The 25,623-nt window shown below is 38.6% G+C and overlaps 3 protein-coding genes across 6 annotated transcripts; 1 reads left to right on the top strand and 2 right to left on the bottom strand.

Moving 5' to 3' along the window:
- Nucleotides 1-1,071: 1,071 nt before the first annotated feature.
- On the bottom strand, nt 1,072-8,567 carry zda (peptidyl-prolyl cis-trans isomerase zonda). Of its 3 annotated transcripts, none has more exons than XM_022077647.2 (8): nt 8,238-8,567; nt 7,326-7,654; nt 6,984-7,118; nt 5,980-6,188; nt 5,258-5,405; nt 4,806-4,973; nt 3,811-4,014; nt 1,072-1,498 (listed from the first exon to the last, which is right to left on the bottom strand). In XM_022077647.2, exons 2-8 carry the CDS (start codon nt 7,635-7,637, stop codon nt 1,376-1,378), a joined length of 1,299 nt encoding a protein of 432 aa, XP_021933339.2. In that variant the 5' UTR covers nt 7,638-7,654; nt 8,238-8,567; the 3' UTR covers nt 1,072-1,375. The 3 variants fall into 3 exon arrangements, with proteins under 3 accessions (XP_021933339.2, XP_021933337.2, XP_021933338.2); XM_022077645.2 differs by lacking the exon at nt 8,238-8,567 and adding an exon at nt 8,059-8,080; XM_022077646.2 differs by lacking the exon at nt 8,238-8,567 and adding an exon at nt 8,059-8,080 and having other exon boundaries at nt 1,072-1,459.
- A 312-nt stretch (nt 8,568-8,879) lies between these two features.
- mRpL54 (mitochondrial ribosomal protein L54) lies at nt 8,880-10,707 on the top strand. The gene is made up of 3 exons (XM_022077649.2): nt 8,880-9,214; nt 9,309-9,512; nt 10,162-10,707. The coding sequence occupies exons 1-3, from the start codon at nt 9,121-9,123 to the stop codon at nt 10,272-10,274; spliced, it is 411 nt and encodes a 136-aa protein (XP_021933341.2). The 5' UTR covers nt 8,880-9,120; the 3' UTR covers nt 10,275-10,707.
- Nucleotides 10,708-11,775: 1,068 nt separating this feature from the next.
- Nucleotides 11,776-15,232, bottom strand: mRpS16 (mitochondrial ribosomal protein S16). Of its 2 annotated transcripts, none has more exons than XM_022077651.2 (3): nt 15,044-15,232; nt 13,287-13,446; nt 11,776-12,564 (listed from the first exon to the last, which is right to left on the bottom strand). In XM_022077651.2, exons 1-3 carry the CDS (start codon nt 15,149-15,151, stop codon nt 12,443-12,445), a joined length of 390 nt encoding a protein of 129 aa, XP_021933343.1. In that variant the 5' UTR covers nt 15,152-15,232; the 3' UTR covers nt 11,776-12,442. The 2 variants fall into 2 exon arrangements, with proteins under 2 accessions (XP_021933343.1, XP_021933342.1); XM_022077650.2 differs by lacking the exon at nt 15,044-15,232 and adding an exon at nt 14,095-14,309.
- Nucleotides 15,233-25,623: the final 10,391 nt, after the last annotated feature.

Genomic DNA, 25,623 nt, shown 5'->3' with positions numbered 1-25,623 from the left:
ATCACGTTCATTCAATTCTAATAACATAATGGATGTTCTGGTAAAAAATATTTGTAATTAACCATCATACAAGATTGCGCGATTTAAACCCCAATACTTGGGGGCTACTGTCCAGACTCTGAAGATAACGTGGTTTAGCAGCATGCTAGTGCAACGTACAGAAATCTGGACCACTCTTAAGATGCAATGAAAGGACAACCACGTGTTAATTTCAGTCAACAAGATATGAAAAAATTCACAACATAAAATGTGTAAAGTATTAGATACACTTGAGACTGCGCATAAGTAGCACGCCACAGAGGTATATAAGGGGCATGGAGGTAAAGCTCCATGCATTCTAGACATCAACACCAGGTGGAAGTGTGTGGTCAGCTTCTAGCACTGGTCACTTTACTTCTCAGAAAGACACCAAATGGTGCTCATTGGAGACGAGGCCGTGACGGCTGCAGAGCCAGTAAGGACTCAGCGGTAATGAAACAGAGTTCCGCCACTTACGTGTCAGATTCACATATGTGTTCTTTGCCAAAGGGCCAAAAATGAAGGCAGTGGAGAACTCATGTTCTTCCGTACTCCACACGTTTCAACTTCAAAATTACACGTGGATTTTAATTAAATTTGGTATTAGAGTCCACAATGAAAGTTGTCGGGCAGATTTAATTTTTACATGTATCAGAGCAATAAAGCCCCTACTTTACCTGATGCCCAAATCAAAATTTATCATTTTTTGAAAACCTACTTACTGTACAGAAAATGAAAATATTACACAAACTGTACACATGGGGACGTACAACTTCTATTTGAAAGCATTACTGATACGGTGGACATTTGACAAAATGCAAGATTAATTTCTGACTGCGCAGTGCAGTGCCTGTGACGTAAATCTCTTTACATCATTAGAACTGACAGAACATCAATACCAAATAGCAGACAGAGACCAGGAAAGTCATCGCAAAGCATACCGTGAGATACAAGACGATAAAAAAGGACCGATGAGATACGAAAAACCGCAAAGAACACACCTGGAAAAAGCATACTTCACTCTTGTTTCATCTTAATATTTACAAACTCAACAAAAATCAAGAGCTTTATTTGCTTACATAGGTTAGGCAGCTCTGAAAGGGGTCATATAAATTTTACATTGAAACTGAATATTTTCAGGGGCTGCCATGTTTTGAAACCAAACAAAAAATAAATTCCCTAAAGAAAACAATAACAAAAATGTGTGAATCAGACTGATGTCCATGTTAACACAACAAATGGTCTGTTGATTATGGAATGTGAATGAAGCCTTGATTTGCGACACCAATCATGCTTCCAGCCTCCACGCCACGTACCGGAGAGTCCGCCTGATATTTCTCTAAAACAGGTGCCGTCACTATAAAAACTTGTATCGATAGGCCACCACACCTGCCACCAAGACCGCCAATGTTCCAAACAGAATAGCCCATGGAACCTGCAACTGAAGACGGAGAACAGCTGGTGACAACTGGTTGATATCCTGAAAATAAAATAAAAATGTCACCCTGCCCAACTCATCCTCCTTGATTTTACCATTTGTTAAAGAGCGCAAATTACGGAGCTTGTCATCACGCAGTTTTCTCCACCTTCTTGTCACTTCATCCCTCTTAGGTCCAAATATTCTCCAGAGCAGTTGTATTCAACCTTTTTTGTTCGCGTACCCCCAGATATAATTTCTCTTCAACTTTGTACCCCCAAAGTTGTTGGTGTATAATTCAAGTTATACATAGTATATAATCTGCATCTAAAATAAATTACTTTACTGATTATTCAGTGTTTATCATAAAATAATATATATTTTTTTAAAATTTCACGTACCCCCTAAGATGTCTTCGCGTACCCCAGATTGAATACCACTGCTCCAGAGCACCCTCTTCTCAAACACAATTACTACTATTCTATGACAGACCAAGTTTCACACCCATACAAAATAGGTAAGATTATAGCTTTATATATTTTTTTCCTCTGCTGCATAGGAACATTTTTAAAAACATATATTTTTTACGTGGAAACAATTTATTTAAATATAATTTTAGAATGAGCAAAGCTGTCAAAGCTCTTCGCGTCAGCCTTCTAGTTTTAGTTTTGAAAACATGAACCAAGGCCTAGAATCTTGGAAATTGTACATTTCAGATCTTCAGAAAAGCAGAGTTAAACAACGCTTGCAGCTTCCCTTTCAATGCTGTCCCACGTGTGCCAAGCCACTCCAGTTCCCACGTACTCCATCCTTTTCACAAAAACAGAAACAGAATTCTATAAACATCAAAGAGCACCGAAAGATCAATATACGCAGGTAAACTCATCTTCACGGCACAAAGGACTTTCCATCCCGCTTTCAGTCCTGTGGCCCCATTTCTTTCACTTCAACGACACGGAATATGAACTGAAAATGCCGTCTGCTTTATCCCAATAGCAGTTGAATATAAACAAAAATTATCAACTTACGTCCCACATCCCAGTAACACTGATCAACGTCTTGCTTTTTATAATGACGCCGCCATCGAATACACGGTGCATCAAATAATACTTAAGACTCTCGGAAGGCGCAGTGATAAAATGTGTGATCAGCATTCAGAAGATACCTGGTTCGAGTCCTGATCAGGGACAAGCTATTCTAACTGACATCTTTCTGGTTTTCCAAGTCCATGCAGAAAAATGTTAAAAGCATCTTAAAATAAGCCAAAGCTACTTATATAATGCCCACCCCTTAGTTCACAGTTATACGGCGTTATCATCCGACACTAGAGACCTCGGCAGTAGAAACAGTACAGTAAAATATCTGAAGAAGCACACGTAACACACTTCCCCGGTTTCTCCGTGGCATCCCAACAATTACTCCATTCACACACAGAAGAAGGCAATGGCAAACCACTTCTGGATCATCTGCCAAGAACGTATATGAACAGGTCCCAGTCCGAGAAAAGGATGGAAGGATCCTGTTCATATGGACCTGTCGTCAGACAGAACACTAAATAAAATAAAAAATCTAAAATCATATAAAACTATAATTTTACCTCCTGTTCAGTATGGATGTGGAACTTGGTCTCTTACATTATTTAAAAAAAACAGACTGAGGGTGTCTGAGAACAGGATGCTGAGGAGAACAATTTGAACCAAGAGAAGTGACTGGAGGCTGGAGAAAATTGCATAATTTGTAATGTTCACCAAAATACTATTACAATCATCAAATCGACGAGGACGAGAAGGTCGGGGCATGTAGCATGCAATAACACAAACATAATTAAAACAGTAGATCACAATATCTTTTGTCAACATTTTAAAAATTAGCTTCAATTCTGTCAATAGATATCGCCAATACTTAGGCATCCTTTAAATTTCAGAATAAGTGAAAACACCTTCAAGGTCGCGTCCATCTGTCACCCCAACCAGACGAAGTCCCACCGACGCAGAGATCGTGTCCCACGTAATTTATCACTTCCCAAACCATCTACAGACTAAAATTTATGTCAACAAAAATATATTTTAAGCGTAACATGTTTCAACCTAGTGACATGTAGACCAGCTAGCCTCAAATGTTTATCCTCAGTCCCCCCTCCTCCTGGCAGCAAATAACATGACAGTACTTTAAATTAGACCACGACTCATGACCACATCATTAATCATCGTATCATTTGATTCTATAAGGTATGAGCTACTGACAGTGTTGTTAAATAAACCACAAACACGTTGAAAACAAGAGTGACATGACGACACAGTCAACCATTTAATAAAGACTCTGAACAAGAAGCAAGGTAGAGTCTCGTGTTTTTGACACAGACGTAATCAAACTACCTTGTCATTCTTGGGTAAGCTATCGGGCGGTTTGTCCTGTCCAAGCATCTTCTTGTACAACTTCTTCTCATGCACCGTGTCCTCTTTGTGTAATCTCAATATCCGCAGCAGCTCCTGTCGTATCATCCGATTATCAGGCTCCAACTGGCTTGCCAACCGCAGAGCTGCCACTGCACTGGGGTTCTCCCCCTTTGCAGCGAGAATCTAGCAACACGCAACGCAGATGTGGCTTAGAAAAACAAGATTTAGCTCTCAGATGGCGTAATGATCATGTAAATGTCTACCGACTCGGCAAGTAATGATAGAAACGGAGTTCAATGCCATCACAAAAGACATCGAACAGCACAACACTGACACTATTAAAACTATTCTACAATGTATTACTCCGGTCTACTCAGTCAAGTTCAATTTTAATGTCATCGGCGATGACACGCCTGATAACAGACTGACTGACTTTACATCTGGAGTTCAATTCTGAGCAGGGAAAAGAATTTTTCTCTTACTACTTCCGAGGCCAGTTCTCGTGGCTGCCCAGCCAAGTAACAAATGGGCACTGGGGTTCACTTTTAAAAGCAGAAGGCCCAGAAACTAGTCACTTATCTCCATCAACTTCGAAGATATGGAAAGTGTAGAAATATCCAACCTCATGATACACCTTCACAGTGAAGTACTTCATGGCAATGTGATACATTTATTGTATCATCCATGCTAAAAGTACGGACCACAACATTTCTCATACATCCAATTTAATCAACAGGACAGATAAACGATATAAAATGTTTCATACATTAGACTCAATTTATTTTGTACCTTGGAGAACGAAATACCGTATAAGTGGACATGGTAATACATACTTTCCTTAAACTGCGATTTTTTTTTTCAAAAACATCCCAAAATTAAAGATTTTACTATAAACCTCCCATTATCTTTCCCGGTCCTCGAAATGGTTCATTTTACAAAAAGCTCAGACCTGCACAAACTCAAAACAACTATACCTTGCCTTTCCTAAATAGTGCTTTAACATTGTTTGGTTGGCAGCGCAGAACATTTTCCACGGACTGCAATGCTGTATCATGTGCCTTGATCTTCATCTGCGCTGCTGCCAAATTATTGTATACTTTCAGACGATCTTCCAGCAAATCATGCAGCTCCTCTTCCATGCCCTGTGGTCACATTCACAATCTGAATACAGTGGTACCACAATCATAGGCTGATAACACATTAACTTAACCAGCATAGCATGACCTTTCAAAGTTGGCAAAAATGTAACATCTAACGTTAAATTGTAATACAATTTATTGTAGCAGTACCTTCGCTAGCCACATTGAAAGCACCAAATTTATTTTTGAAGTAAATTACGAACTGCGAAAACGTCTTCAAGGCAAATAAAACCAGATTTGAATCGTAATATCAGGATGCTGACACATCAAATATAAATTGTTCTCACCTGGTTGCTGCCTTCCCGTTCACCGCTCGTCAAAGTTATCCCGCCCTCAATGTCATCGAGATAGTCGAGGGCACGCCGATAGCACTGGATAGCGAGCGTGTGTTCTTGACGGGAATACCACCAGTTGCCTCGCTCCCTCTTGCGACATCTACACAAACAAAAATAATCCAATCCTTAACCTACATATATATATATATATATATAAGAGATTTTCCATACCTAAACCCTAAACCTAAATCATGATACTAACACAAAAATACACCAGTCCATTTGAATATAAAAACATTCCCAGCACCTAAGCTCTGTACCAAAGGGGGCAGAGGTACAGGTAATACGATAAGTTGGCCCTGTGCTTAGTTAAGCACCTCTCCACGAAGGTTCATACATTTTTAACCTCAGCAGTAGACGCAGGAAAGGTAATTTTCACACCTTCTTCACTTTACTCCATTATCCAACAGATAAGAGGCTGGGCGAATGCCACAATCTGGACTCTCGCAAAGACTCTGATGGCAACTGAACTCGTCATCCACCTCATACCTTAGTCATTATATTAACAGAGGGAATTCAGACAAAATACTTTTGCATGACCGTACCATCTCATAGAACATGTACAATAACAAAAAGCAGAAAACCAGCCTCTGGACCATTCCCTTCCTCTACAGTTCGGTGAGTTCGACATCAGCCAAAATGTCAGCAGAATCATAACATCTATACAGAATTACCCAATTTCTTTCCGCTTTGTAGCTGGCAGCACTTCTACGTCGGGTTCCGGATCGGCACTAAGTAGCTCCACAGTGTACACAACTGTCGCGTCACGTGGCACATCGGGCTCTCGGCCAAGAGCGCCATATGCAAACCGTGGCCCGATTTCTAAAAGGGCAACTTCTCCCACATCCATAAGCGGTAAGGCAAGATCCAAGCCCTGAACTACCTACCACATAATGCAAACAAAACAGAGCAATTTGTATGTTATTCATATAAAATTCTAGGTTGTGAAATAAACATAACTGTACTAGTTACTTAATACCACTGATTCGAGGCCTCAAAAAACAAAATATTTAGGGGTCATTTAATAATGAATTGGGAAGGATACTGAAGGAAAAAGTTAGGGTGTAATTCAAGGTAATATCCTGGCACCTACCTGGAGAGTCTGAGAAAAAATCATGAAAGCTCTCAGGATAGCTAATATTTAGGCAAAGATTTAAACCTGGGGCATTCTGAATATCAAGCAACAGTTCAAACAACTGGTCCACGATGTTTGGCAGAAGCACGACTGTATTAAACATCGTTCACTACGCTGATTACAAAACCCATCACAAACACCACCATCAGAACCTGTTAACTAGACTTACACTGCATGGGATCTGAGAACTGATGATATCAATGTTAATTTTCTGGGTTGTGATGCTGTATGGACTCGCAATTGGCCTGAAGATCGACGCAGTACGTCCCTTCAAAATATTAGTACACACCTGTGTCCACATAGCATTACAACACAGACCATCATCAAATACTTATACTAACTTGGTCCCTCGTGATCTAGTCCAAAACAGCACCGGGCTGTAGAAATTAAAGACTTTTGGTCTTTCACTATTCCCATCAGAGAAGATAATGGATAATGGTAACTTGCCCACACCAGATGTAATGTTCAGCCTCTTGGACTTAGACTGTGAAATTTTCTCCACGCCAGATATAAGTCATACAGTCCAGTGCACACCACACTTACCTCTGCATCGCCAATTTGGATACTAAGATGATCATGCTTATCAACAATAGTGCCATCTGGTAAACGACCTTCTAAATTAATTTCACATATATGTGAACGCTGCGGTCTGTAACTACTTTCTGCACGTTTCAGTATCTGTGAACAATTACAGTAACAATCAACACACAAACCAAAGTTTAACAAAATCATTTAATAATACAGGCTGCACACACACTATATAGGTTACAAACCCATCCACAGCAAAATCACAGCCAATCCATTAATTTTACATGGACTGAACATAATTTAAGGTTTGTTTAAACCAGTCGCAAGAACAACAAAAGAGTGTAGTTGTATACTCACTTTCTTCTTAAGCTGTCCGCTGCCTAAAATATCAAGCCATTCTTCCGTCTCCCCCTCATCCTTTTCCTCATCAACACTTCCTTGCGTCTTGTCTCCGTTTATTGATTCTGTGTTCTGATCGCCGTTAGATGCACTACCTTCTGTTTCTGGTTGGGACACATTGACCTCTAGACTGGAGTGTGACTGGCAATTTTCGTCAATTTCAATTTGCTTTGTCACACATAACGCAGAATTCTCCAGTTGTTCTGTTTCCCCATTTGAATTAAGGTCAGAGTTGACTGAATTGGTATAACCGGAAAAATCTGTGTTCATCTTCTTGGGATTCCTACCTAAAATCAATTAATATACATGTCAATGATTAAAAACGATAATTTTAGATGAAAATAATAAATTGAAATGCCATTCAACAACAGATCCAACTGTTAACTCAGCCTATCATATATATTAAAACAAACACAAAAAGGCATGCCACTATCACAAACACCACCACTGTCAAAAGTGTTGGTGTCTCTACCCAAAAAATTTAGAATATTTTTTTGCAGTAAGACTAAGTCACCTCACTTTCATTTCATTTTAAAAATTTCTGCAGGTTGATTCCGACGGCTGAGGCATAATTTAGATAACCTTATACAAAATTCGGGCATTCCTTTATCGTGTATGGTACAGAAGATACCAATTCGCATACAAACAATAGTATAATTACAGAGCTAAAAATTTGTCAACGCAAAACTACCTTCCGCCTGAGCCTTCACTACACTAATAGGCTTAGTCATGCAGTGTAAAGGTTAGTTCCCGGTAGCCTTTCTTAAAACTACCTTAGCTTACTATCACAATTAAAATCTGAATTCGATTTTAGTATTAAGCTTCATATATTTATGTCAATATTAACTAAAATAATGACATACAACTTACATAAAAACAAAAAACAATATATTAGCTAAACTGATCCATAACTCCCTTCACAAAAAATTAATACATCCAAGGAGATAAGTGCACACACTGCCAACTAAGCAAAAATTTCGAAGATTAAATATTGACACACGATCCACACCAATAGCACGAGAACAAATCAGAAAACCCTATCACCGTTGCTAATTTAACCTTCTTTCCGACACTGAAATGTGCATCAGATTGCGTATCCACCCTGATGATAAAAGCAGTATGCACCACTGATTTCTACCAGACACAAGTCAAAATATCTCTGGAGACAGTCACCCTTGGATTTCTGAATATAACTGTGTTACGAATGGGGGAGGGGCAAATATTAAAATGGAAGGTAGATAACGCAGGGTCGCTGGTAGTTCTTACTACCATGGTTTGATACCAACTGTTACCGCCAGATCGATCAATAGTAGTTTCACCCTGATGATAGAAGCAGTATGCACCACTGATTTCTACCAGAAACGAGTTAAAATATCTCTGGAGACAGTCCCCTTTGGATTTCTGAAAATAACTGTGTTACTAATGTGGGGAGGGACAGAGAATAAGTTGGAAGGTAGATAACGCAGGGTCATTGGCAGTTCTTACTATCATGGTTTCATACCAACTGTTGCAGCCAGATCGATCAATAGTTGTTTCAATATCCCTGCCGACACAGGACAGAACCAGGAATGAGTGTCGTCGCCACGAAATAACAACTAGTCGCTTTTATGTTTCACAATTGTGACAGCAGAATGCGTGCCGCCAAACGCCATAAACGTTGCCAACTGCTACCGACAAGTAATGTTGGTATTGGGTGTTCAATCGAAGTGTATAAGAAACTATAAAATTTAATAAAATCTAAGGGCTTTATAAAATGACTTCATCGTTAATGTATTTTCATACTCCAAATATTCGTTTTCTTCCTTTATTACTGACAAAGTGCAATTTTGCAACTAAAATAGAAGCAGGTGAATTAATTTAAATTATATGTAAAATTGGGTTATGTTACATTAGGTAACCTTAAAAGCCAGTCAATTTGATTTAAATATCTTTTAATTTCAGCGGGTGGCATTGCATCTCTTGGCAAGAAAAAGGGAAAGCTAACAAAATTAGGTCCAATGATGGAAAAGAAAGTTATTCCTGTCGAAACAGACCCACATAAACTTGTTAATTACGTGTGTGGCACTAATCTTCTTAAGGAAAGTGAAAACATAAAACTTATGCCTGATGATCAGTATCCTGATTGGCTCTGGACATTACGAACAGGTGATACATAATTAACATATTATTCATTAAAGTTGTTACTGTTTATAAAAGTGAATAACTATTAACAACATACTTTGTTTAATGTTAACAGATGCAACTTAAATTGTGCACATTATAAAGATATTGTAATATATACATTAACGTTAATTATGGCATTTTGTGGAAGGACAGCACTCATTTCTTCAACACTATTGCTGCTACTATCAGTTTCACCAACATTCAGTTCTAGAGTGCGAGTGCACATCTAATAGAATACCTCAAAAGCAGTAAAATAAGTAACGAGTTAGATTAGATTCACAATTGTAACAATTTGTTTTTCAGTTCCTTTTTCCCTTCGCTATTTATTGTTGAATACCTTCATAAAGGCAATTAATGTTTGACAAGAAGATAAATATTTTCACAACTGATGGTAACATTCTTTTCCTCAGGATTTTTGCAGCTACAGTTCAAAGTATAACTTCACCTTTCAGGGATGAGCCTTATCAAATGTTGAAAGTTATCCAGTGTTTTCTGAAACTTTGGATGACTCAATATTCAGAAAGGCTCATCCCTGATAGGTGAAGTTTAACACAGAAGTAACATTATTAGCAAGTGTGTATCTTAGTAGGGATGATTGTTTAGTACTTGAACAGGAGGTTCTATGTTCTAGGGAAGGCCCCTACACTAGATGAGCTGGATCCAAACACAAAAGAGTATTGGAGGAAGGTCAGAATATTGGGCATGAGAAGAAATAACAAGTTATCAAAACTGAGGAAGTTCTAGGAACATCCAAAAAAAGAAATCTGTGTGGCCAAGAACAATTGGATTGTAAATGTTGGCATGAATTTTATGTTTCCAAAATCAATGTTTTCAGACCACCAAAGACACAAATCATCAAAATAAATTAAATGAGATAAGAGATTTTCGTGGCACTGATCTGGCTCTTAACGCCAAGTAGACTCGTAGACAGACGCTGGAGTTTCAAAGGAACATGCTACCTTGAAGGTGGAGAGAGAATATTCCTTCAAAACCTTTGTATCCGCCTGCATGTCCATATAGCACGACAACCGAAAAGATCACGAAAAAAAGTAAGTCATGTTTTAATGGCTGGAAGCATTGATAAGTTAACATTTACTAGTATCCATGATGTATAGTGCACTTTTTACAAACTTTATAAAGAACTAATAATCAGAATAAATGATGTATTATACTGTCATACCTCTTTAATGTTATATGACTGAGAGCCAGAGAGGAGAATACGTTCATCAACAAAAACACTTGGGCCTGTCCCAGAGCCTAAACTTTGATCCAGTCAGGAACTAAACCCACAATCCTAAAAATAAGGTGTGCGTTGCTTCTCTGGTGTCGCAGCCCAAGAAGTCATTTCTAAACGAACATCAACCTGATCTGTTAACTGCATGGACCAGAGTCCTCGAGAGGCTGATAGTCATTCGGCTAGGAAGGAAACCCCCCCCCCCCATTCTTTTATTACCATGTTCATTATTATATCGTCCTCTAATATAGGCCTACTTCTCCTCCCTTCCGGTTTTCAGAACTTTAAAATTTGTACCTGTTTCTCATTTTTCTAATTTGTACAATGCCCTCCACCCATCTCACCCGTCCTTCCATGTCCTCCTTTACCAATTCCCATAAGTCCCATTGTTCCTCTTAGCATTTGTGCCAACCCCCTTCGTTAAATTGCATTCCTCCCTTCCCTGTTGAGCTTCTATAAAAAAATATATGTGTATGTTTTACTTTCCTATATCAGACTAATTCTATGAAGTCACAGCATTAGGCAAACCACATTTCCAAAATATTTTATGCACATAATAATAGAGAAAGAATAATGCTTAATTTTTTCTTCATGTATTACGTCTACATTTTGCACAGTAAAGTGTATCAAAATTAATGGACCTGTCACACAACGTACGCTCTACAGCATACTAATGTGATTTATTCCAGGGTTTCACCTACTCTTGGAAGCTCTTCAGTATCCACCATCTTCCTGAGTCAACCACAGCTTCGTAAGAGCCCTTTTAGCGACCTGTATCAATGATCCTGACAATTACTGTGGCGTTAACTAACAACTGACCCCCTGTTACTTGAAGCTGTCAGCCACTTGCTTCTGACAGTGCCTTCCCCCTTAAGGGGATGCAGCATCAGATTTGGAGGGGGGGGGTGTTAAGTTAGCAAGGCCAATGTAGAAAAACCAAATAGGAAAAGGGTGGATGGTCATGAATAAAAGAGAAGCACTCATGGGAGAAAAGAAAAAAAATGGACAAAGTTATAACACTTTAGATATTTATGACAGTTCATTTAAAAAAAAAAATGTTTGGTCAGACAAGCGGATCTTGCATCATAAAAATGCATCTCCCCACACAACATTTCCGACCAGAAAAATAAATAAATTACCATTGTCTGAACACCTACCAGAAACATTTGATATGGTCCCACGGACCTTTTGCCAATAACAATCGTAACACGAGCGTCTCCATTTAGAAGAATCAGGTTTTCTTTTCTTTTCTTTTTTTTTTGGGTAGATTGGCGACTTTAATGTTCTCAAAACCGTAAGTTTCCTCACTATGATCTACTTTTCAATTAGCTGAAGACATTCAAAGCAATTTAATGATCGCATTGAAACAAAATTATTTCCAGCACTGGTTCCAGACATCGCAATGCGAGCATAAAGTCACAATGCAAGTACTTCAAGTGTAAACCATACTCACTAAATGAAATCAAACTGCTTATTGAAAATGGCTGTCTTCTGAGAAGTTTAGCGGCGTTTCAGAGGTACATACTGCCTCCATCATCAGAGTGATACAGACTGCTTATTCCTCAGGCCACATTAAGATGAGATTTTTAAGACAAAAGAAAAATCACATAATTTTTAAGTACTATGTTTTATTATAAACTATAAAGTCAATCTGATATTAATAAAGTGCTTGGTACCACTAGGTCTTTTCCTGTCCTTCAGATTTAGCTTCTTGTGCTGCAGCCTCAGTTTCTGCAGCTTTGCGATTCCTCCACGCGCTCATGTAGCACCTTGGGTGGATGGGAAAGAAACCACAGAGTCCTGCAGCAGAAGATACAAAGCCACACGAATATTTACACAACGAGACATAACAGTTACTTCCACAAAGTCTACACTAGCAGTACTAAAAGAATGGTGATCACATTCAGTAAAACTTGTAACAGACCCTCAAGATCACATGAACATTCTTCCCCTTCAGAAAGGTTTAACCCCACATACATGAAATTGCATGATCGAAATCACGAGCCTTGAACACCATGCCACACATGTACACCAGAATACATATTTTTAGTTTTCCTTTTTATTTTTCATTAAGCATTGTAGAATATTTATCAGTTGATGGGCTTCATTCTTTTCTATTTGTGGCACGAACATTCCATCTCAAATAAATTCCAGAGAGAACAATGATATAAAATTATATTAAGGTATAAAAATAAATATTCACACACTACTTTCTCAATTCAGTTTCCACAACAGACACTGCCTTTTCATTATTGAAAGCAATTTTTTACTACAAGTTTTGTGGTTTTCACAGCAGTAAGGATGACACTTATTGCTCTGGGTTGCGATGCCTTGTAGACTTGTACACATATGCCAATATTTTGGAGAAATCTACTGTTTCTCTCTTCAAGGTAATCAGATGCAGTAAGCACCTCTCAAATGTTGGTCAATTTTTACCAAGCTATATAACGCAATATCCCAGAAGACAGTTATTTTTTATATTTATAGTTCCAAATCACAAGTCAAAGCTTCTTGATCCTTACCTAATAGTTCTGCGACAGGGTAAGATGTGTCAGCACCCCTGCCAAGCCAATGGCGAACTCTCTCGAAATTCAAAGCTACCAATCTTTCATTATACTGGTTACCAAGAGGATCATACGTCCCCAGTTGTTCAATAACTTGGCTGTGCTGGTTAAACCGTTTCTGTAAAAGAACAAGATTAAAATTGCAGTGCAGCAATGTACCTGAGCCACTGTTCAAATCCACATCAGCTGCCAACAACGTTTCAAAAGCTGTGCCTTATGTACATTTATTTCAGAGACCACGACAGAAACACAAAACAAACTAACTCCTGTACATGACCAACAAATTTGTTAACTGTAGGGCAAATATGAAACGTAAAAGGCAAGCATCTTCACTGTCATCTGCAAATTATATAGCGAAAATACGTCAAAGCTGAGTACTCCAGTCTACTTTTAATCACAATTTTTTGTGCGCAGTCAGGATTTATTAACATATAATCATAAAATATGTCACGTAACAGTGAATTACATCTCCAGTACTGGGCAAATCCCTGTAGTCAGATTCAACAGGTAAATGAGCGGATGACCTGAACTAATTACGAATTTTATTGCCATTCCAAAGTAACTTAACCTCAAAAACTTTGTACCCATAGTACTCCTTTAAGAGTTAGTAACATGAATTCGTATACAATGGTAATGACGATGGGATCATAATTTTTCGTAAAGAATATTCATAACTTCAAATGTGTGACGTAATATTTTTGTTCTACATTCAATTACGCTTACGTTTATCACAATTTCCGTCGTATGTATGAAATATGTTACTTACTTCCATTACAACTATATGGAAGAAAGGTCTATTTGTGCACCCATGTCTTGCAAATCTTATAATTTTAGGAGTATAACGCATATAAGCACCACCTCCACTTGCCGGAAAAGGCATTTTGGTTAAATGACAAATTAATACCACGTTCGTCTACATTCATAACAACAACAAACTCTTTTCTGCCATGTTTCTATTATTCCGACCAAACAGCGACAACCCACCGAAAGCGTGCTGTCCTACCATCTATGAGATAATAAATAAAATTAATGCTGCAGTGGAAACGGTAGCTCAATCGGTAAGGTTCATAGCTAATTAACCACTCACTATTTAATTTACCCTCATACCAGAGTTAATTGGTGTATGTGGTCTACAGAAGCTGACTGACTCAATCACCATGCTGCTATCAATTTTAATGTTATCTTCATACAAGCCATCTTAAGATTACTGCAGAACAGCTGATTATCCGAAGAAGTGATACAATTTTGAGCATGATGCATTTAAATATTTTCAAAAACCTTGTGTGCCATGATTTTTTAAAGGATATGATATGCTTTTCAAAAATAAACAGGTTAAAATTTTCTCAGGCTGTGAAATTAAGGAAATGAAGAAACTTACATTAAAAGTATTATCTATTCCTATCAGCAATGCCAACACAGAAGTTTTCCCATAATGGGAAATGTTCAAAAGAAAAAGAATTAGTAAAAACAGAGCCATGAAATGTTCAAAATATGCATCAACTTTTGACACGTCTTCATCACAAAAATTATACAATTTAAAATTATGATTTTGCATTATAAGAAATCTAGCCCCTCTGCTTTATAATGAAGATGTCCTGGGTTCAAATCTGGGACTATCTTGACTTGAGTTCTTCATGGTTTTCATTAGTCCCTCCAGGCAAATGCAGGTACAGAACCTTAAAATATACAAAATGTATTCCGGCTTCATAACTCACCAAAATCCTACTCGCTGTAGAGTTCATGTGTCCAGCTGCAGGTGATTTGCCTGGAACGTCATTGAACTGTCGACTGCAAAACATTTTTTTAGACATCGAGTCCTCCATTTCCACAGCGTTTTATGCAAGATCAAGTTATTTTAATGTTAAAAATCTTCTTTTGGCAAAATATTTAGTTAATGAAGCAGGTATGGTAATTGCTCTGCTGGAAAAAGTTAATATAAAATAATTATCACATTTCTTAATGCAAAGCGTGAGAGGAGTTTTTTTTATTACAGCATCTAAATCTCTGATTAAATTTAATCATGATTTTTTTTTATTAAAATTACTAACATGACAAGAACGCTGGATGCTAACATCACATGACTCGACGTCTCAACCTCAAACAAATATTTCTGTCAACTCCAGACATGTAAAGAAAACATCTTCAGTATTATTTTAACCCTCAACCTTTCTCCATTTGTGCCATTAAAAATCAATTACATTCTCCAAAATATCTCCACAAGCAAAAACGCTTTACAAACTTTACAGAGGTATATTATTAAAATGGAACCTTATAATATATTTCTATAAGGCTTTGTTTTTTAACTTAGTACAGATATTAGAGAAGCGAATATATTCTCTAAATACACGACCATTAAGTTACCAACATTCTTTGGCAGGAATGGTTCGGGAAATTTCCAGGAAATTAAGTCAAATTATCATCACAATTATCTTATCCTGTTTGGCCAAAGAATGCTGCATTCCCGTTAACTGCTAATTTCAAATTATTAGATTCATCAAAACAAATATGACATCGGGCAGCGTAGATTTAAAAGAAATTCAAGTGGACTTTGATCTCTTTTTGGGACGCCCCCATCAAAATTTCCCTTCGATAAACAACTGACAATTTATGTTTACATAAAAGCAGGAAAACAATCCTTGATCTGATCTTTAAGACTACATATTAGATTCATCATGTCCATCTGTACGTCACAGTGACTGATATTGACCAAAATTGGTTTGGTATACCTACACAAAATCTTAGTTCAAATTCTTTCGTTTATCTTGAGACCTTTAACAGACGCTGATAAAAGTTTGTGCATGTAAAATTGAAGTGTTAGTATCAGTCTCATTCGATAAATTTTTGGCAGGCCTTGCTATATATTCACCCGAGACCAAAAATCATAAATTAAAAACTAAAAAGAATCTTCATGACATTTCGTATATATTTACGTAAAATTCAATGATTGAATAGCAACACGTCCTTGTAAATGTGAACCATCGAAATCGACCAACCAGCGCGTTCAATTTACAATAATTTCGCATACTTTGGCAGCAGTGAACAGAACGTACTTTTTAAACGTTACGTTCAGAAATTTTTTAAGTTTAATCCACATGCACTAAAACGTTTCTAGTGATGAATGTCTTATGAAATTAAATTTGGTGAACAGATTTCTCTAACGTATATAAACAAATAAACTGCTTATTTCTTTAAAATGATGGACAGATGAATACGGGCAACTAATGGGCGTTACGTAATATGATTTTCTCCAAGGCAGTTAAAATGTTCGCTTCACAAAATTTATAACCATATATAACACAAAACGGTTTAACCAAAATTCTGGAATTTTGCATTCAATGTAACAATGACTTCAATTGCGGGAATGCACCGTTCTTTGTTTCACCCGCTCGCCACGTTGAGGCACAGGACGTGAGCGGGACCTGAAACAAACAAACAAACAAACAAACTCCTATAAGAACAGCAACAGACACAATCTGGAAGTAACTGAGAAAATCACCGCAGAGTACTCACCTGAGCTGTGAATCTTCTTCAAGGAAAAATCAGTCCAAGAATTCCGATGCGAATTAATCACTTGAATCCATAACAAAATCAAAACTGAGCACCTCAGTTCATCGCGAAACAAAAATCGGCGGTTCCTTCGAGTGAACACGCAGATCGCAAATGACGAAGCTCCGTCCAATTCGAAGACAAAATTCCGAAAGCGAGTTCCAAAACACGACGATCTCTTTCGCCTTCATACATGCGTACGAAAAGAATTCCTCGTCTTAAAAAATCTACTTACGAAATCGAACAACATCAAAATAGCGATAAATGAATATGTTCATAACAACACGTATTTTTACGACTGTAAATTCCTTCTTTACGCAAAATCCGAAAAATCACGACAATTTCGCGATTCTTTTTGACACGCTAAACGCGAAATCCAAATATGACTCAATTTATTTTTTCCACGATTCCCTCACGCGGTCTAACGCGATTCTTCAGTGGCTGTAAAAAAGATTAAATGCTCAATCGATGACCTGGAACCACAGAACATGAGAATACAAACAAAGAAACCTTAACCTAGGAACCTCACAGATTCAGGCGGATCTTTCAACATTGAAGCGAAAGACCGACGAGTTGTATTTTACGTTAAACTGAATCTTTTTCCTTGCAATGCGATTTGTTCACAGGAAGAGAATGCAAAAGTTCTTTTTGTCTGTCTCTCCTTCTCGCATTGATTTCATTGGTCGTGCCGACCGAACCTGTCAAGTTGTGCACCCTGTGATAAAAAAAAAACACACACACAGAAATATCAAACCCTCCTAATTGACCGTCCATTGCCATGGACACAAAAGCTAACCTAACTTGGGCGCCTATCGGGGAGGGCAGGGAGGACTCTTACAAACTATAAAAAAAATGTATATTAATGCACAGGGTTGCCAACTTGACCTTAGCCTAACATGCCCTCAGTCGTGGCGGGCGCCGCGTCAAATACAAGTTGCCTGGCACGGACCGACGTGGTTATCGTTGGCAACCTGGGGCCGGGCTGCTCTTGATAAGACCGTGCCGATGCTATGGCGTACAAGATTTGCCGCGAGCGCCCAGCCCATCCTCCAGCGGATGGGTCCTCGTCCACTAGGGGTTCGGCCGACACTGGTTTTGTCTTCTTAACTTTACTCTTTGCGCGTTGCTCCGTCCGCCTTGGTCCATGGTTCGATGTCTTCCTCCGATGTCCGATGGACGCCGATCCTCCAAGCCGTTCACAGAATGTAACAAAACCATGGCATGAAACCAACTCACAAACACTTCGAGAACGGTCAGAATCGCGGTCACACGAAAGTCACACTTCTCTAGCGGAAATTAATGAAAAATTTACGCGTACAATTTTCTGCCTCGGACATGATGTCCCAGAACAAATAACATAACCGAAAATCTGAAATTAACACAATACATTGGTAAAAACCTGCCGGATTTAAAATCACTTCCGTCTTCAAAATTTTCAATAATCTCGCGTTACGTCCTCCAGACCACATCATAACCTAACCTCACATTCACCTTTCCTGCGGAGTGGTTCCGCAGATCTACTCTAGGACTGCCTACAAACTCTCCCATACGAACGCGTTTAAAGGAAATGACGACACTCCCGGCACACACACTCACGACCTGCCCGCACAAAGCTAATTGACCTATGAATTTTGTCATTAATTCAAAAATGGCATATCCATGTAGAGTCGTAGCCAGAAGTTACCCGCCAGACTATAAGTCATTCTCATTAAATCAGCTTAATATCCCTCTGCTGTGTGTGCACGTGTAGAAACCACACAGAATTCCGATTACCTATGCTAACCATTTCAGACTATATACACTAACTTCGGCACATTAGTGCACACACTAACTTCGGCACATTGGTGCACAATCTAAAGTAGGCACATTAGTGCAAACAATCCATCTTCACTAATCCTAACTTCTAAACAATTGCATATGCACTACAAAGATTCTACAGAAATAATATTATTCGTTCCAGTGGCGTTCCGCCACCACAAATGTCTTTCTTGTATTCTGTCGAGATTGGATTAGGCACTGCGCTGTGAGCAGACAACGGCCTCACTTTACTGTCAGTTTAAAATTGCGCGACTCTTCTATTAAGACACGAAGCCTCGTGAAAATGTTGCTGTTACGTGAAGAGAGGCAGGGAAATCTCTGTTCTGAAGGATTTGCGTGACATTACATACGGAAGTTACGAAGCCGGAAACGGAATGAGGCATGAGAATGGTGGGACAAGGAATGAGTGATAGTTTGAGGATGCTGGCTTGGTCTAACTGCAGACAATGCGATTATCAGGTTGGAGAATGCGCCCAGACATCACGTAAATTCATGTTCCGATCTAATTCTTTGTCTGAAATATCTCACTGAAGACAGAGGGAGTGCAGTTACATAAGAACATTGGCAATTATTTCTGACAAATAGAGGAAGAGGCTTCGGTTTACAAAAAGATGTGTAGGAATGCTGTTTCGTCAAAATCTGATGAAACCCTGAATAATTAATCGTTATACATTAAAGCCGGAAGCTCGTTTTCCTGGAAGAACACACTAATATTCGATTAAATTTTGAAATCGTTATTCTCAATCAAGGAAACAAGTATAATACTCAGTTTCGCAGAATGCCTAAAATGAAAAGGTCACATCTGCCTATGGGACCGACCTATTGGAAACTCGTACCTTCTCTCACAACGATACGTCATTTGTTATAATAAATTCGAGATTAAAATAATTTTCTGTTCTGGTGGTCTGTCGTCATTAAATACCTGAACGCTGAATACAATTAAAAATGTAGGTTCCACAAAGTATTTCAAGCTCGAAAAGCCTTTTCGAACACGAATTAAAAGCTCTAGCAAATATATAAATGTGAAAATTTTGTTTACGCTGAATCTGAACCAGAAAAAGTCAAGAAATTGTAATACTAGGAATAAGCTGTTCATTGCTTCGGAGTTCATATGGAGGTAGTCATTCAATGCCAACTGTACACGAAACCTCAGTTTAATAAATAATTCATTTCATGGCTATAGTTCGCATGAATATATCTCGAAGAAATGAGTTGCTTCGATAATATCGAGGTGTGCTAGAGGAATCTCAGATTTACATCTTGTCTGTACCGGACCGCGCACCACATTGTGAGAACCCATGTTACGAATCCAAACTTGCTTTTATGGAAATTACTAAACTCGTGTATCCGGTGCATCGGAATTCATATAAAAGATTTTTAACTAATTGGATATAACACATTTTTGTTCTAAATCCAAACAAATATGGCAGTTGGCACACATGAACGCACAAATAATTAAATACTAGTATTTGCCGGCCATGCAAGGAACCATACAACACTACTATTAATACTACAAGCAGAAAGAAGGCTTAGTTTGTTAGTTTGTTAGTAATGCTAATTTGTACAAATCATGTGTGAAATCTGCCTTTAAATAATGACTACGTCATTTTAATACTAAGTGCGCGTAACTTCATTTATAATTGTCGTAATGAGGATACATCCTTAAGAGAAAAAGTCATTTTACCTCACAAATCAGATTTCGATACTGAATATTATTCGGATTCAAAATTTCTGGATTAATTTACGTACGTAAGACACGTGAACTACTGAAGAATTGCTTTTAAGTTTGGCTTTCTTTCTTTTTGGGGGGCGGATTATGGGGGGGGGGGGTCTGGGGATGAAGACCTGGACCCATTTATTCCGAGTGATCGAGTATTTCCTGGTCTGTTCAAGATCTATAAAGAGCCCTGACATTTATTCAGTTAAGTCCCTGAGTGACGCAAAGCAGTGATACAATTTTTTCAGTGTCCTTTCGACCATTTTGATTTATGTATTGTGGGGTTATCAACTGCAAATGTAGAATACATAATTCTCAATGCAAACGTTCTTTATTTCTGTCAGTGGTCACTCATCAGAAAATCTTTTAGGAACGATTTTGACGAAACTTTAGACAAGACTCCAAGCGTTTCCAAATATTCTTGGAGGTCGTAGCTTCCAAAATATGTGAAGTCGAGTATCGTAAAATTCCTTACTTATTCATGCGCATTGCCTGCAGTTACAATCATTTTATACAACGGAATGTTATCTTAAGGATTTACAAACAAAAATCAGGATGACGTCATACACTCACGAGAGACGCAGACGAGGTGAAATAATCCATGAATCATCTGTTGTGGCGAATGTGTTACCTGCCACGCCTACAAAGACCTTGAGTAAAGGCAGAGCGGTGGTTCAAGGGCATTCAAACTAAGTCACACGCGAATGAAAGTGATTAGGGTAGGTCAGGGAGAACGCTGTTCTAACGGCGTGACCCTTCTTCTTCCTCTTTAGTATGTTACAGGCCTAAACTTAGGCGAGATAAATCTTCTGTCCATCATAATGCTACATGATTTTCGCAAGTCTTGTATTCCAAGGCTACATTTAAAAAAATAACATTTATTTTAACAGTACTAACGGATAATACTTCAGCTACTTAATTTAAACTAATTCGACATAACGTAACGTAACGTAACCTAAGTTATTTGCATATCTACTACATTATCTTACGATAACTTCTTACTGGTCCTATTCTATTTAGGACATGACACATAAAAATTGTTCAAGCTGGCTACGACTGTACATAGAAGGCTGTGGATTCATTTAGGCATTAGAAAGTCACAAATATTAATTATGCAAATTGTGTTCAAGAACGTGAATGAAAACTTATCCTGTTTGGCCAAAGAACGATGCATTCCCGCCTTTTATAATTTGAAATTTCTTCGTTGGTCACACGAGTGTATCGAATGAGGCCAAAGATTTGAATTTATAAAATTGCAGCGAAACCAAATTTATCTAGCGTTACGTTCTTTCTGAAAACAAAAATTTCTTTGCTGTCTTTCACAAATTACCTTTTGCAATTTCTCATAATGAAACCAGAACAGAAGACCTGAGACTTATTCTACTTACGTTCCACGACACTTGTAGGTCCTTCCACACTTTCTGACCTCGTCTTGTAAATGACGTACAGTTCACTGAAATCTCAAGACAGGAGACTCGAACGGCTTTGCAGACAAACTTGTCTTAAATTATAAATAGGATCTCGCGGATACTAGTGATTTGAGGTTAAATTTAAGAGACGATTGAAGTATTAGACTCAGGAATTAATACCGCAAGTAGCGTATGAAATTGTTTGAATAAAAGAGTTTTTTTTAATTCTCAGTAAAAGTAGCAAATTGTGGGCGTGCATCGTTCTTTGTTTCACCCGCTCGCCACGTTGAGGCACAGGACGTGAGCGGGGCCTGAAACAAACAAACAAACAAACAAACTCCTATAAGAAAAGCAACAGACACAATCTGGAAGTAACTGAGAAAATCACCGCAGAGTACTCACCTGAGCTGTGAATCTTCTTCAAGGAAAAATCATTCCAAGAATTCCGATGCGAATTAATAACTTGAATCCATAACGAAATCAAAACCGAGCACCTCAGTTCATCGCGAAACAAAAATCGGCGGTTCCTTCGAGTGAACACGCAGATCGCAAATGACGAAGCTCCGTCCAATTCGAAGACAAAATTCCGAAAGCGAGTTCCAAAACGCGACGATCTCTTTCGCCTTCATACGTGCGTACGAAAAGAATTCCTCGTCTTAAAAAATCTACTTACGAAATCGAACAACATCAAAACAGCGATAAATGAATGTGTTCATAACAACACGTATTTTTACGACTGTAAATTCCTTCTTTACGCAAAATCCGAAAAATCACGACAATTTCGCGATTCTTTTTGACACGCGAAACGCGAAATCCAAATATGACTCAATTTATTTATTTATTTATATTTTCCACGATTCCCTCACGCGGTCTAACGCGATTCTTCAGTGGCTGTAAAAAAGATTAAATGCTCAATCGATGACCTGGAACCACAGAACATGAGAATACAAACAAACAAACCTTAACCTAGGAACCTCACAGATTCAGGCGGATCTTTCAACATTGAAGCGAAAGACCGACGAGTTGTATTTTACGTTAAACTGAATCTTTTTCCTTGCAATGCGATTTGTTCACAGGAAGAGAATGCAAAAGTTCTTTTTGTCTGTCTCTCCTTCTCGCATTGATTTCATTGGTCGTGCCGACCGAACCTGTCAAGTTGTGCACCCTGTGATAAAAAAAACACACACACACACAGAAATATCAAACCCTCCTAAGTGACCGTCCATTGCCATGGACACAAAAGCTAACCTAACTTGGGCGCCTATCGGGGAGGGCAGGGAGGACTCTTACAAACTATAAAAAAAATGTATATTAATGCACAGGGTTGCCAACTTGACCTTAGCCTAACATGCCCTCAGTCGTGGCGGGCGCCGCGTCAAATACAAGTTGCCTGGCACGGACCGACGTGGTTATCGTTGGCAACCTGGGGCCGGGCTGCTCTTGATAAGACCGTGCCGATGCTATGGCGTACAAGATTTGCCGCGAGCGCCCAGCCCATCCTCCAGCGGATGGGTCCTCGTCCACTAGGGGTTCGGCCGACACTGGTTTTGTCTTCTTAACTTTACTCTTTGCGCGTTGCTCCGTCCGCCTTGGCCCATGGAGCGCCGCAGTCGTTGAGGAAATCCAAGGACGTTTCACAGCACTGAACCACAAACACTCAGAGAGTCGACTAATTCACTCGCGCACACGCACAACACAACTTTCCTCACGAGCGGTAAAGAATCGCAGCGATCACCGCGGTGATTTAGAATCCACGGCGAAAAAGTTGGTATCACTGAAAAAAACTACGCAGCGAAATGTCACGAAGTTTAAAATCACGGCTCGATGTTACCGCAAGAAAGTTTTTGATTATTCTTAAAATCTGCAATAATTACGCGATTCGTGTTCACGAAAACATTCCGATGCACTGACTGACGGAACACGCGTCATTTATGTTCATTAAAAATCACTGCCTCTGATGTGATAACATTAATATTGTTCTCTGTTCTATTAATTATGTAATAGTCAGCGTAGCCCGTTTTAATTCATCCACATCCAATCAAAAATGTGCATAGAAGGAGATTGATCTGCTGCTACTATCGTCACGGTAGACAGTCTGCATTCACCGCCGTTAAACACGCGAATGAGATTTTAACACTCGCGAACCACACGCTGCCAACCTGCTTTTCAATTTGTAATCATTAGACTCCAGAATTCGGTCGCCTTTGCACGTAATAAATGAACTTGTCTTTTGCAGCTCCGAAATTAATCAGCGTGTAAATTGTCAAATTTTGGTTACGTTCAAGTACTGTCTGTTTCATAAAAAACTTGTCGTGGCCGCTGGAGGTGAGAACTGCGTAATAATTACGAATTTGTTTACCGGAAGTCACTTCTAAGTGCAAAGAAAACGCTTCTCGAAATGAATCCGTATTATTTCGTGGGACTGTAATAAAATGTTGCTGCCTGACGATGTAAAGTTGCAGCCAAAATCCCTGAATTAATGCAAAATGCAAACAAATTACGTGCCTTCTAAATATTCTGGTGAAATTATTTATTTCCTGAATATAAAACAGCTGAGTCGCGTTGTGCGATCGCGCAAATTGGTCTTCTACCGGAAGATCGAAACAGAGCCTGCGCGTTTGCGGAAATAATGATAATAATTATTATTTAACATCTGATGAAATTTTATGTTGGTAATTTCTTTCTGAAGAGGATCACAAGAAATCTCATCGTAACAGAACGCCTTATAGGGAGGCTGTGTTGTTTTAAATCTAATAAAATTTTATGTTCGTAATTTCTTTCTGAAGAAGGTCACGAGAAATCTCAGCGTAACAGAACGCTTTATAGGGAGGCTGTGTTGTTTTAAATCTAATAAAATTTTATGTTGGTAATTCCATTCTGAAGAAGATCACAAGAAATCTCAGCGTAACAGAACGCCTTATAGGAAGGCTGTGTTGTTTTAAATCTAATAAAATTTTATGTTGGTAATTTCTTTCTGAAGAAGGTCACAAGAAATCTCAGCGTAACAGAACGCCTTATAGGGAGGCTGTGTTGTTTTAAATCTAATAAAATTTTATGTTGGTAATTTCTTTCTGAAGAAGGTCACGAGAAATCTCAGCGTAACAGAACGCCTTATAGGGAGGCTTCGTTGTTTTAAATCTGATGAAGTTTTATGTTGGTAATTTTTACAGAAGTCCATAAGGCCCCCTCAGAGCGACATAAGACGAATTGTAGCGAAGAATTTGTCCGTCAGTCCGTCGCACCTAACACCGCCTTGTTTTTTGGGGGTTGCGGAGTTTCCTTTCGTTGTTTGAAAATTTACGAATGGGCCCACAATTGCTTGAGGTCAGTTACGACTACCACCTGAAGAAATATTCCGTAAGTTAATTATCATTGCCCATTATCCGAGGGCCACAATTTAAGTAACACTAATATAAGAAAAATTCTTCTTCCAAATTTAGATTCCGCGTCAGTACAGAAAATCAAAATACATTAAAATGCCCAGTGCATCTGAAGTACTTTGTTGGACACTTTGGATTATTTTTCCAAGTTTAAAAGACGTCGAGGCAACGGACAGACATGGACGTACAAATTGGGTTGTTAGTGTTTGCCGGCCATGCATAAGGAAGGATTAAACTACAGAAGTTCTAGGCTTATTAAACTACACAAGAGTTTGATTCATTAGTGAGTCAGTACTACAGACAAATTGGCCAACTTGTACAGTCCATGCGTGGAAATTGCCATAAAGTAATTTTGTTGACATCGGACTGAAGAACCACGATCAAAAATCTGCAAATTGCGTTAATTCGATGTTTAAATGACGCCG

This window comes from Zootermopsis nevadensis, unplaced genomic scaffold, assembly GCF_977971745.1.
Source record: "Zootermopsis nevadensis isolate Lab colony 2312 unplaced genomic scaffold, Znev_1.0 Znev_ptg000004l, whole genome shotgun sequence".
In the NCBI taxonomy this organism is placed as follows: Eukaryota; Metazoa; Arthropoda; class Insecta; order Blattodea; family Termopsidae; genus Zootermopsis; species Zootermopsis nevadensis.
This window is presented reverse-complemented; position numbering and strand designations above follow the sequence as displayed.